Source organism: Perissodus microlepis, chromosome 3, assembly GCF_051167445.1.
Source record: "Perissodus microlepis isolate ML-2025 ecotype Zambia chromosome 3, ASM5116744v1, whole genome shotgun sequence".
Classification (NCBI taxonomy): Eukaryota; Metazoa; Chordata; class Actinopteri; order Cichliformes; family Cichlidae; genus Perissodus; species Perissodus microlepis.
Genome location: NC_140463.1, coordinates 2,577,615 through 2,591,999, shown reverse-complemented (window position 1 = coordinate 2,591,999; position 14,385 = coordinate 2,577,615). Strand labels below are relative to the sequence as shown.

The following is a 14,385-nucleotide window of genomic DNA, read 5'->3' as shown; positions in this document are numbered from 1 at the left end:
TCACCTAAATCAAACCCTGTAGTAGAATGAGTTGCTGCAGCTGCTTCATCATTTCCCTCTCTTGGCCTGTTTGCTCTCCTCTCTCTGTAATAACTTGATCTGCCTCTCGATCCATTTGCTGCAGCTCCTCTGTCTCTCCTTGCTCTCTCTGACTTGAACTTGCCTGTTGACCTTTTTCTCCCTCAGCCTCTCCTTCTGCCTCACCCTTCAAGATACATTAAAACATACTGAATTGTAATGTAAATTGCTAATATCATGACTTCTGCTCACGTGCCAGTTATTTGTTGCTCCAGAATATTTTGAAGTTACAAACATTACATTTTGGGCACACATGTGACTTCTGTCAACTCTAGCTTGCCATCACCAGTGTGTGAATGTGTGTGTGAATGGGTGGATGACTGGGTGTGTAAAGCGCTTTGGGGTCCCTAGAGGGGACTAGTAAAAGCGCTATACAAATACAGGCCATTTACCATTTAAAATGGTTGCAATTTAAAGCCCTGAAAAATATTACTAGATTACTTGAATTGAAGTAATATTAAAATAGATCCCTCAAAAATATGTGAGTCAGGCTAATTTGACTTATATATATATATATCTTTGCTCTCTCCACTTTCTAACCTTGACTCTCCTAAATAAAAGCTCACGTTAAACAGGTCTTATATGTTGTACCATGACTGAAATGTTTCATATTTCATATCCATAAAATTCCAATCAGACTGTCTGCATCACAAATGACTCCGTCCTGTGAAATCTTTGACTCACCTCTCCAGCAGAGGTCTCTCCCCTCTGCCTCTCTGTGCTCCTCTGCCCTGACTCCTACAGGTTAATGGGGATGGAGGAGTGATTATTATTATTTCCACTGATGATAACCTGAATGAGCTCAGCTCGATTTTTCAGAGCTAAAACAAGTGACAGAAATTAACATTATGCTAACAATTTAACTTAGTGCGCTAGCCAGGTTTTTATTTATCAAAATGGGAGCACCTGGTTCATTAATTACATGGGACTCTCTGCTGTTAGCTGGAGCTAACTAATTGTTACTACCAGCCGATGATGAAGACTTACTTTCTTGAAAAACTTGCGTATATCCATGATTTCTTGCTGTTTGCCGCATGTACGCTAGTGTGTCGGCAGGTGTATACGAGCGGAGTGTAAAGTAGCAGTGAAAACGAGGACTGGATTTTCAGTAATGTGGACGTCCCCTGTGAACAACTGGAACGGATTGGATAACGAAGCACTGACGCTACAGTGTAAAGTGAAAGGGACCAACCGAGTTATGATCATATTTATGTGAAAGCGACAGGTTTATATTATTATTTCTTTAAACTCATATTCCTGCATCTTTATATTGAATTTGTCTGCAAGTTCTGTAAAAAAAAAAAAAAATCAAATAAGTAAAAAAAAAAAAAACTAAAAGAAAACCAAAACACCAAATTATTTAGGGGGGCTTAAGAATATTTTAGGGAGGCTTCAGCACCCCTAAAATAGGCCTAACGACGCCACTGCTCTGACATCAATAGTTCTGTTTCTTTACCTTTTGGAACGTCTGAACGATTTAACATCAGTCGAGGAGTCAGGGGTGTCCAGCTTCTCCGTTACTTTTCATTATTGTAACGGAACTTTTAGCTACTTTCATGAAACACAATCCAAACATTCAACCACTGAATTTGATGGGAGCCCCGTTGATCATAAGTCAATTAGCAGATGATACTACACTGTTTTTAAAGAACGTGTCACAGGTTCCTCTCGCACTAAATGAAATTTCACTATTTTCAAAGGCCTCTGGTTTGTACCTGAATATTAGAAAATGTGAATTATTAACTATTCATGATTGTAAACCCAGTATCTCTCTTAACATAGCTATTAAAACTGAAATTAAATATCTGGGTATTATAATGTCAAAGAATACAAATAATAGAGAGAAACTAAATTTTGAGCATATTACCCAGAAATCTAAAAAGATCCTAATCAGCTGGTTACAAAGACACCTCTCCATCTTTGGACGCGTCTTGCTTACTAAAACAGAAGGTATCTCTCGACTGATTTATCCATCACAATGTTTATATGTTTCCAATAGACTAATCAATAATATAAATCAAATTAACTTTAATTACATTTGGAGAAACAAGCAACATTATATTAGGAAGAATGATGTAGTGAAGTCATTTGAAGAAGGAGGTTTGAATGCGATTGATTTTGAAGCAATGATGGTTCCATCAAACTCAAATGGTTGCAGTCTTTCATAAATAACTCAAACAGTATTTGGTTTCATTTCCCCAAAGTAATCTTTGAGAAGCTGGGTGGCATTGAATTTCTCCTAAAGTGTGACTTTGAAATTTTCAAATTACCAATTAAATTATCCAATTTTCACAAACAGGTTCTCCAGTACTGGAAAATGATTTACAAGCATAATTTTTCTCCACATACAAACTCGATTTGGAACAACAGATGCATACGATAAAAGAAAATCCATCTTTTATGAGGATTGGATGGATCATGGAATTTGGACCGTTTTACACCTTTTAGACAATGACAGATATGTGTTAACTTATAATAAATTATATTATATATTATATTATATGATTATAACTCGAGGTTTTTGACTGAGTATCTTTCTTTTCCAATTCCACCAAAAGCAAAAGAAAATCACTTTAAAACCTTAAATGCCATATACCCGTCCAAGGACTGTCTTCACAAGAAATTCAGTATAGATACGAACGCACTTTTTGCAACACTGATATTGAGACTACAGAGCACCTTTTTTATTCATGTGAAAGTTCCAGATGTTTGTGGGATGGTTTTCAGTTCTGGTTAACCTCTAAAATATTGACTGCCCTTCTCTAACCTTTCAAGTGTCGGGATGAAATATTATTTTACTGTTACTATTCATAATCATTATTATTATTGTTGCATCACTTATGATTTATCATTATCATTTCATTGACACATTTATTGAAACTGTTGATGTTATATTAAAGTCTGTATTTCAGGTGTTAGCATAAGCACATAATAATCTTTCATTGCAGGTGCAACTGTAATCATGTTATACACATATTGCTAATTAAAGAGTTGAAGCTCGGTCAAGTTAATTAATGGTTTGAAGCTACGGGCAGCGCGATGTCTGGCCGATCTATGGAGCAAAGTACAGCTATTGAAAGAATTGCCTACATGTTTACAGTACAATTTACCACATATTGAAGGCCTGTGTGGGTGCATTCAGCAGCCTGCTGCACTGAAGTTTGCCTGGTAACAGATGACTCAAACGGAGTCAGGAAGTATACTTCTAAAATGTCTTTGTTTGTTGGGTGAGGTCATGTACTGAGGTTAAAACACACACATAAGTCTGCCTGCACACATACATGGTAGACTTGTTTTGCTTGTAAACGGTATGCTCATGTTCTGTTCTGAAGTGCAGAGGGAGTGGAATGACAGGAAGCATCTGGAGGAACATAGGAAGTAGCTGTTCTTTTTTAGAATATCTCTTACCTAGAATTACTGGAACATGCATGTTGTTTTTCATCTGCGGTGACGCATATTGCTGGTCATCATATGTATAAATGTCACACCCCACCTATTGTTCTGGGGAGATCGAGGCTGATGTTTTGCAGAGCTCATCTTCACCACATATATGTGTTTTAATAAAAATCATTTGTGTTGACGCACTATGGACCTCCAGTCGTTTGTCTCACCTCAAATGCGAATCGGAACACAAGTAATTAGATTTGGCCTACAGACAGAAAATAAGAAAATAGAATTTGGGATTAACAACTTATTTATAGTTGCAAAATTTTTCATTCACAAATGTCGCTTCTTGAAAATTACTCCGATTTTTGCTTTAAAAATGAAGTCCTCCTATTGAAGGCTCCATTAGACAAGTGTAACTTAAATAAAGTTCACGCCTTACTTGAATTTTTGATGCAGCTTTTCAACTGATGTAGCTGGACTGTGTGTACTTTTGTTTTCTTTGTTTTTGTTTTTTAACTTTTATATGGAAGGTCACTTAATGTACTTGTATGCTGCTTTATGTTATCTCTGACTTATACTGTTCTTTTGTTCTTTGTTCGATGGCTGCTTTGTTCTTAACCACCTGTACTTGTACATATCTTTTTGATTTGTAAGATATGCGCTGTAACTGTTAGTTTGTACAATAATAAAAAAAATAAAAAAAATAAAATTCAGGGAACTGAAGGACGCATTTGAGGGCTGCATTTCGAGCAGCCTTTGAATTGGGACAGCCTTCGTTGCGTCACTGTGACGTAATCGGCCTTAAAATGCGGCCTTTAAGGCTGCAGACCCTGAATTGTGTAGTTAGTGTGTAGTTAGTGTGTAGTGTAGTCAGTAGTTTTGTTGTGTGTCAGAACAATGAGGCGACTGCTGAATGTTACAGGTGTTACAGCAGTGATACATCTGCTGCTGTCAGGCCTGCAGGTATCAGGCTGTTGTTCTCCTTCATCTCATAGTGGACAGAAATTATTTTTTGGAGCGGCACAAATAATTTGTGTGGCATCAGATTTGATGCAGAACAGCTGATTGTTCTGTAAATAGTTTGAAATGTTTGTGTAAAAAACACCTTGGCTGCATTTTTAGGTAAACAGCTGCAAAAAACTTTGTTGTTTGCAAATCTCAGTTACTTTTTTGAAGAAGTAACTATATCATTAATTGCCCAACATTGGTCATTATTTACTGTATTTTGCAGACAGAGTTACAGACTCTCTCTCAGACCACAGACTCATAATACAAGTCAGAGCTTTATTTAAAAAAAAAAAAAAAAGAAAGTTGTGTTTTCAGAATTGGAGTTCAAGTTATTTTTCCTTCCAATAGTGTTAACATGCTACACAGGTCATGAACAAGATTGTTTTTAATTTCCATTGTAAGTGGGCTAAAGCAGTTAATTAAAAGTAGTCTAACATAAATGCTGTGATTTGATTACTTTAATAAACGTGTAACTTGGATGGATTAGATGCTGGTGTGACCACAGTGCACACGTCTGCTGCTGCTCACAGTGGTCCAAGGGACGCTCAGGGAGTTTGTGTGTTCAGACACATGAAACATTAGAGGGAACATTGGTCATTAGGTGTATTCCAGTCAGCTGTTTCCTCATGTGTTTCTACTTCCCCTGATCACCTCCTTGTGTGCATTTAGTCTCTGTGTTTCTGTTCATTCCTTGTCAGGTTGTCTGTTTTGTCTTCATGCCCAGTCACATCACATCACAGAGCTTTTCACTGTTCAGGTTCATGTTTGGATTATGTCATAGTTACATTGTTGCATGTTCCTGTTCAGTTTCACTTTTGATCAGCTGTAAAACTGCCTGTTTCAGTTTAAGCATTGTTTTAAATAAATTGCATGCTCAAAAACTGTTTTCTCCCATTTCTTCTTGTTGCATGTTGAAGCTCTACTTGGAACCTTGTTAAGATCCAACCATGCAAAACATGATTTGTTGACATTTTTCAAGCAGTCTTAAACTTTTGATCGGGACTCTCAGATGATCTTAGCTTTCAGAGCCTCTGAACAGCTTTACTGCACATTTTCCCTCTTTTCTTTCTCTTTATCACTCTAGCTTGTTCTTTCTTCTTGATAATCTGCCCCTCCCAGCCTGTCAGCTCAGTCATATTATTAACATTAACATATTATTTATTCACATACAAGATAAATAAACTGACGAAGCATTCAGATCATAATTCTCCTTCTAAAGCTGCTGAACAGGACAGAAACAACAACAATAATAATAAATCTCAAACTAAAAATAAATTATTTTTAACCCGTGCGTGAAAATGAAAGTGAAAGTAAGCTGGTGTTTGTGCAGCAGCCTCTGGGAGTGTCTGCAGTGCTGCTGCATGTGTCTGACTGAGGATCAGATTTAACGGGACTTTGCAGGATGAAGATGCCACTGATGCTGATGCTCCTCTTACTCGGTAAGAAAGCTGCTCTGATACTCTGCATGCATGTGCGGACACACACACACACACACACACACACACACACAGGTTATTATATATGCAGTGCACTGATGTCTGCTCTCTGTGTCCTGCTGAATGAAGCCCTCCCTGCTCGGGTGATGCAGGGTGGATCCCACCACGTGGCTCAAATAACTGAGCACTATGAAGCTCAGTGAGGTTTTAGTTCATCATGAATAAAGCACTGACACACATTCACACAGATCTCAGTGTTTTATTCATTTTGAAGCAGCTCATGAACAACAGGTTGATGACAGTGTGCATGACTCGTGAAACACAACATCACAGCAGTTTGTTTAGAAGCTGTTTATATTTGAAGGTTGAAGTAAATGTATTCAGTTTTTTACTTTAGTATCTTAACATTTCAATGGTAACTTTGTTAATATAACATTAGGTCATATTGAACTTATTCTGAACAAACTGCATCTCTGCTGTTCACCTGTTTCATGTCACAGTGGCATCTTTTACATATTTGTCAGCTTCGTTCAGATTATTCTGATTCATTTTGCATTAATTGTTGTAAATATACAAACCAAACCTTACTGATTGTTTTTCATCAGAACCCAACACAAAGCTAAATTCTGCTGCATCATCTCCACACTGAAAGGAAATTCACTGTTTGTGTGTGTGTGTGTGTGTGTGTGTGTGTGTGTGTGTGTGTGTGTGTGATTATATCATATGACATAATCACAGACACGCATACAGTGCAACTGTTTTGGTTGTGCTGCATGAAAGACGAGTGTGTATTGGGGAGGTTGAGTTACTCAGGAGAAATCTCCTCTCACATTAACTGTTACTGCACCCCCTTAATAATCCATGTGCTTAAGACTGTGCGTGAAAGTTAAAATATCTATGTTCAGTGCACATAGATATATGGTCTATATAGTTATATAGGTATACATGTCACACACAAATCCACAAAATGTTCCAGCATCAGAGCTGTGTCCATCAGAGGGACGGCTCAGAGTCAGACAGGCTGACATGTTTGCACATGTGCAGAGGACGTCTGCTTCTACTCAGTCACTCACTTTCCTGGTTGTTGACTCAGTCGGCTCCTCTTTACCTGTTTAGTTCATCTGTGAACCATCAGGAAACACTTTGGAACTTTACCTGATGTCCTGTGTCTCTCAGCTGTTACAAAATCACAGCACTCACCTGCTTTATATTTTTATCCTCAGGTTCCCAGCATGCCTCAGGGGTGGAGGTGTATGAGGGGGTGGAGTCTGTCCTGCTGCCCTGTCAGGTACAAGCTGATGTTACCATTGACTCCACAGCAGCAGTGTGGGACCGTGAGGAGCTCAAGGACCCAACAGTCCACGTGCGTCTGCAGAGTGGTGACGATTTTAAAGATCAGAACATTCGTTACTTCAGTCGAACATCACTGAGAGCCGACGCTCTGCAGACTGGAGACCTCGGCCTCACTCTGAGGAAGCCCACAGTCTCTGACAGTGGAAACTACACCTGCACATACCGCAAGTATGGACAAGATCGGAACAAGGCCTATGTAGACCTGAAGGTCACAGGTCAGTGCTGTCAAGTCAGATGCATGCTAATGGGAATTTCTAAAAATCTGTTGGTTGATGTTCAGGTTGTTTGTTTTGTGTCGATCACAGAACTTCCTCCTCGTTCTGCAGTCTGGTTCAAAGTCCTCTCAGGTGTCCTGGTTCCTGTGGTTCTTCTGGCTGTTATGTTTGCTGCATGGCTGTCTTGTAGATACAAAACGTTAAAGAACAAAGAAGGTGAGTGTTTTATTGGACCATCTGATGAAATATCAGAACCTTGAAGGTAGTCAGCAAAGTTTGATTTGGTGATTTGACAACACCATAGCTGTTGTCTCTGTCCTGAATGAGTTGTTAGTGATCTTTACATCACTGATGGTTACCAAGAACTGTTAGATCCCAGTTATCCTGTACAAGACGTCTGGACTGACTCTTTGTTTGAAGGGCCAAAGTTTCTGGTATTATCATTATAGGCTAACAGAAAGTAACTAAAGCTGGTAGTGAGGAGACACGCTGAGCTCTAAGTGCCTGCAGGAGTGTCCATCCTGCTATCCACTGATGATGCAGCTGACTGATAACATAACAGTTAGGTGCAATCAATAACCACACCTGTTAATTTCAGCTCTCCTCTGATGATCCTTCTGTTGGTAAAATGGATTAGTCTTATAATAGTTAAAGAAAAAAGGCCCCATGGATAGAAAAAGCTGTGACAACCATTGAAGAAGCTCATCTCCAGGCTAGAAGCAGGACTTCAGAAAACACAGAGTAACATCATGACAGCAGGTCCATGTGTTACCCTGTCTATGGTTTACTGTAAGTGCAGTCAGATGTGTGATGAGTGTTACAGAAACACTGTGTCCACCTCTCCCTCGAGCTTTTACACTCTTCACAGCTTTGACTGGAGTGAAACCATGAGACACTGAAAGCTTTGACTCTGGTGGTATCTGGCAGACACGTTCAGTTCAGCTCTGCTGCTGATTGGACACCAAACACAGCACAGTCTCTTCATGGAGCAAAGGAACACGTTTCAGACTGGAACCAGTCCAACATGTTTTACTGCAAACATTTCACTTCATCCTGTCAAAGGAAGTTTGCTGCTGATGCTGTGCAGCTCATGTTGTGCTTGGTTGTTCTTTCAGTTCGTGAGGTGGAGGTGTGTTCAGGTGTGAAGTCTGCCAAGCTGCCCTGCAAAGCCACAGTTCACCTGTCCAAGGTAAATAAAGTCGTGTGGAAGGACAGAGATGGCAGGATAGTCCACGTGTATCAGGAAGACTCTGAGCAGCCTGAAAAACAGCACAGACGTTACAGGAGCCGAACAGAAATGATTGAAGACCCGCTGAAGACTGGAGACCTCAGTCTGACCCTGACATACCCCACACACACAGACAGGGACACCTACACCTGCACCGCCTACAGCAGGGAGGGAAAAGTCCTGATGGAGAAAAAAGTGGAGTTAAAAGTCGAAGGTCAGTGCAGCAGATGATCCTTATTCACAGTTTGTGTTTGATAAGTCAGTGGTTTGTAATGACTGAAGTAATTTGTGGGAGAGAAACTGGTAAATGTCAGCAGTTAAAGCATCAACCAGGCTCAAAGATAAGTTTGTGGGAAACTGTAAATTTTATTCATTTTTGTAGTGGTTCAGATATTGTGAGGACGTTCATGAGATAAGATGAGTGTAAGAGAATCAGACATAAGACTTCAGAGCTCTGACTCTATCAGCCTGGCTACAGTGTTGCAAAAACAAACCCTGAGCTCGTTCCCAATGTCCTAAAATGAGATGAGTGATGAAAACCTTTACAACAGCAGCAGGTGTCTGCAGAGAGGTGTGTGAGCCTGAAACATCCTGGTCTCAGTGTTGCATACAGATTTCCCTAAATGCTTCTTCCAAAGCTGGATAGATGCTGTCTCTCCTCATCAGAATCTAAGAGACCCACATGAGTGTACACACCACTCAGACAGCCAATGGTTTAAGGATGATGCTGGGCTATGAACAGGCTGTAGACGTTTTATGTTGATTCAGCTTTTATGAATCAACATAAAAACTGGTGGATTAAATAAAAACATAAAGTCCACGACTGGTGTGTCATCAATAACAAGTAAAATGTTAACATGCTCACGTTGTTTGTTGTCCTCTCAGAGTGTCAGGTGGAGGAGGAGGAGGGGGCGGAGTCCATCTGTCTTCCCTTTCAAACCACAGAAAACCTGCCTGACGACAGTGAAGTGGTGTGGAAATGTTATGAACCAGAATACAGGAAGGTCCACGTGTATGAGAACGGCTCTGATTGGCCACACAAACAGGACGACCATTACAAAGGTCGCACTGAGATGAATGAAGACGCTCTGAAGTCTGGAGACCTCAGTCTGACCCTGAGACACCTCAAAGTGGGAGATGCTGGGAGATACGGATGTGAGGTCAACAGCAAGGAGGCCTGGAGATACAAGAGGGTGTGGCTCACAGTTAAAGGTTAGTTAGTTAATTCATGTTTGTTTGTTTGTGTGTGTGTGAGGTGTGACTCTTCTGTTTCCTCTGCAGGGAAAAATCAGGCCGAGAAATAAACAGAGGCCATCAGGATCAGCTCCACTGATCCGTCTGCTCTGATCACTGATCAATCAGTTTGATGTGTTTATTTGATTGTTGATCAGTGAAGGACATCAGTGAACAGACGGTGCTGAAGATGCTGTCAGCTGATACTGAGGCCTGTTTAAGCCTGTTGTGTCGTATGTGTTCTCAGTATGATCACACAGCTAATGTATAAACTCCTACAAACCTGTGTTCTTGGAAAGTGCACTGTTGGCTGCTTCTGTAAGTCTGACCAAATATAAGGTGTGTCAGTGTCATGTGCATGTGGAGTAACCGTTAACAATACTGTGTGTAACTGCTCCTGAAGGTTTTTCATGTTCGAAGTAGAATAAAGGGCCATGCTCCAACTGATGTTCAGCCACTATTTTAATCTTCTTTTCACCAGCAAACACCGTGAAAAACTATGGTGAAATGATCAATGAAAAACACGGATATTACATCAGCAGAACAAAAATTACAACTCAAATAAAACATACACACAAAGTAAATGCACCAAGATACCGTGTGCGCCTTTCTACTGAACATTCATGAGCAATTGTAGTCCATATCTTCTATATTTCCACCTTTTACACAAGCCAGCATTCTCTTTCTGGCTCGAGCCTTCAGTCTCTGGTGACATGTGCGCTTAATTGAGCATCACCCCAAAGCATGCGCACCACAAAGCGCCACACTCAGGCCCACCAGTAGGTGGCGACAACACAACATGAATCCAGATTAAACACCAAATTTTGAACATTGCAATCACATAATAATTACATTTCAATGCGACGGCTACACTGTGTGTATCTGTGGATGTTTGTGGCTCGGCTGCAGGGGAGGGGCACGGGAAGGCTGGCGGGCACAACTGAGATCCATCACTGACCACACCTTTTTAGGAGCAGTGGGTGGAGCATGCTGGACACAGCTGTGTGCAAGGGCGTAGATTTCGTTTTGGCATTGGTGGGGACGAATGATTCAGTTTTTTTTCCTTTTTGTCTTTGCTTCTTGATAAAAAGGAGAAATGTACTTGCCTACATATGCTATTCTACATGCTTTTAAACCATTTAAAATTACAATTGATAGTTTTATATGTGAGTTATATAATGCTAAATTACAATTAAACAAATGACTAAGTAGTTTAGACTTTAGTTTACTTCAGCCATATTCAATATAAATCAGGTAACATACAAAAATAAAAATAACTTCAAATTCAGCAGGGCTGGACTGGGACAAAATATCGGCATTTTGACTAGTGACCGGCCCACCATGGTATTATAGGAAAAGTCAAAAATCCTTTAAAGCCTTTATAATAAGCTTAAACCTACACCACCTTCCCTATTCTGGTATTCTAAACAGTAGCACCTAATTTATAATTACATATACCTATAACTAAAAGGGTTGCCAACTCCCAGCAAAAAAAGAAAAGAAAAAAAGTAGGGAACCACGCCCCCACCCTCTGCCTCAAGATGCTTAACTAACAAAACCGATTAAAATTTAATGCACGTATAAAACAAATGCACATAAATCTATTATTTTTCTCCAGTAATTAAATAGATTCAACATCTTTCTTCAACAGAATTGCAGACTGCACAGATGGTACCTTAACAAAGTAAAGAATACTATAACTTACTAGGGTATATACTAACTAGACTTAATATTTACTGAATACAATAATGGATTTCTATACATTTTACATCAGATGAAAACTTTGGTTGAAAGATTCAGATAATTATTTAATTAAAGTGAGACATTTTAAATGAGAATAAGAAAGAAAAGTATTTCTTTGTGCCCCCCTCTCCCTGTTAATGCCCTACCTGCCCCCTGGCAAAACTTTGCTAGACCCGCCCCTGCACAGTTACCAGCTGTCAGCTACACAGAAAAGGATCCTGGTGTTATTTGTCTCTCAGAAACAGTTCATAACTTCCCTTCAACTCATTCATGTCACCTAAAGGTAAACCTGTTTCTCCATCACCTGTTCAGCTCTGATGATTCAGTAAGGACATCTCCTGGTTTCATCTTCATGTTTCCCTCTCACCAGATAACCAAACCAACAAAATGACCAGCAGCTTTACAGCTGTGGCTCCAGCAAACATCAGCTGATACTAGAAATTAATATTAAATAAATGCTAACAACAGCTGATCAAGCTTAAACATGTTGCTGTTGTTTAATGCGACCTCTGCTGGTTTCATCTTTCTGGCGCAGAGAGAAAAGCCGATCAGCTGATCATTGATCAGTTTCATGATTGAATTAGCAACTTTCTAGCTGAAGTAGTACGGGACAAATCCCATTCCTTTTCACCTTAACTTTAAAGTTTGACCTCCTCGGCTGTAATTGGTCCAGCCCAGAGTCGATCATGACCAACTGGCCAATCCACCACCGTTCATTTATACCGTTAAAAAAAGAAAAGGAAGAAAACCCCATTGGCCAATAAAAACGAAAAATCACGAGCAGCCCACCGGGCAAATGCCCGGTATGCCCGATGGCCAGTCCAGCCCTGAAATACAGTCATGACAATAAACGAATATGAGTTCAAGGACTTAACAACATTACTTCAGTTACATTACACCAACATAAAAAACAGCTTTTACCAGTTGCGTCAGATATCTAAAGGAAAGCCGTTCCTTCCTTTAAAGGACCTTGAAAAGCTTATCCACGCATTTATTACATCCAGATTGGACGACTGTAACTCCCTCTACTCGGGCCTCCAACACTCCTCTCTTTGCCGGCTTCAGTTAATTCAAAATGCAGCTGCGTGTCTTTTAACAGGTACGAGAATCCATGAACACATAACTCCAATTTTAGCCAAACTACATTGGCTCCCTGTTAAATATCGTATAGGTTTTAAAATTCTTTTGTTCACTTTTAATATTCTGAATAATTTAGCGCCCAGCTATCTTTCTGAACTACTCCACTCATACAATCCCAACAGAGCACTTAGATCGTCCAATCACAGGCTCCTAGCACAACCTAGCACTCGAATGAAGTCGAGAGGTGACCGGGCCTTTGCATCCGTGGCACCCAGACTCTGGAATAACCTCCCTGTTCATATTCGTACTGCCGAGTCTATCCAGTCTTTTAAATCACGTCTTAAAACTTATTTTTTTACTTTGGCTTTTGATTCTGTCTAGTTGGCAGGTCTAGCTTGTTGTGTTGTTACCTATTGTTTGTTGTCCTCTTTTATTGTTTGTTTTAACTGTCTCATGCTTTTACTGACTGTGAAGCACTATGGTCAACACTGTTGTTTTAATATGTGCTATATAAATAAATTTTGATTTGATTTGATTTGAACATCTCTGATACCTTAGCACTAAGGGGACACTGAATGACCTGGTGGTTTATGTCCATCTAAGATTACCACAAAGTAAAAGATCTCTCAGCAAAATTATGCAACATTTTAGCCACACTATTGCCCCGATCAAATCAATGAGTTGGGATTTTTTATTCTAAGTATGAGCTACTGTTACAGCAACAGACATTAATACTACTGGTGTCCCACACAACAACTCAATGTCCACTATGAGAAGGAGCCAAACACATGCCTGCTCCTCTCATTAACTGAGATAAATTGCTGGCATATTGGTTTTACATCTATACTGTCCAGTCTCTCCTGGTGGACATACAGCAGCATTGTTTAATCTCATTTGAGTCATTGTTGACCTTAGCCATGTTTTTAGTCTTCTGAGAGCACTGAAGCTTCTTTCAGCCTCAACTGAGGATACTGGGATGACTAAAAGCAGCCTGACAACTGTCATGATAATAAATACTAGTTAATCTATAGCACCAAATCATCAGTCAGTCACCTGTGACCTCGCCTCTTCACCTCTGTCTGAGCTACAACATGGCAGAGCTGCCTCTGTCACCTGATGAATAACAGTGAGACATTCCACATACATGCAGTCACACATGTGTTTCAAATACAGTCATGAACCAACAAGTCATCATCCAGTTTCACCTGTGATCTTGTATCACCATTACACTCTGAGCTTTGTGTTGGTTCTTCTGTCACCTGACAAATAGGACATACATGACAATAAGAATAAATGTGGAGCTGCTTCAGTGTTTCTGTCAATTTGTGCAGATCTTGACTCATCAGTAATGTTTGTAGGCTGAGTGCATTTTTACAACAATTTGTGCAAACTGCACTACAAGGTGGAATATTTGCAAAATAGTGACTACCTCATGATATATTGTCTCAAAAATTAACCCTATGAATATGTCAGTGTAACCCAGTGAGTTTACACGACTCAGTAATGCACTACAACATGTTATTGTTAATTGGGATTTATCGTTACTCTGTTAATCACTGAGTTGATCAAAAGTAAATCAATAATAAAAGATAAATACTATAAATATAAGAATAAAACCCAAAGA

At 39.7% G+C, this 14,385-nt stretch overlaps 1 protein-coding gene across 1 annotated transcript; it reads left to right on the top strand.

The window, feature by feature from the left end:
- The first annotated feature begins 5,867 nt into the window (after nt 1-5,867).
- On the top strand, nt 5,868-10,800 carry LOC146389419 (uncharacterized). Its single transcript, XM_084911214.1, has 6 exons — nt 5,868-5,912; nt 7,133-7,477; nt 7,568-7,693; nt 8,593-8,919; nt 9,591-9,917; nt 9,987-10,800. Exons 1-6 carry the CDS (start codon nt 5,876-5,878, stop codon nt 10,007-10,009), a joined length of 1,185 nt encoding a protein of 394 aa, XP_084767340.1. The 5' UTR covers nt 5,868-5,875; the 3' UTR covers nt 10,010-10,800.
- Nucleotides 10,801-14,385: the final 3,585 nt, after the last annotated feature.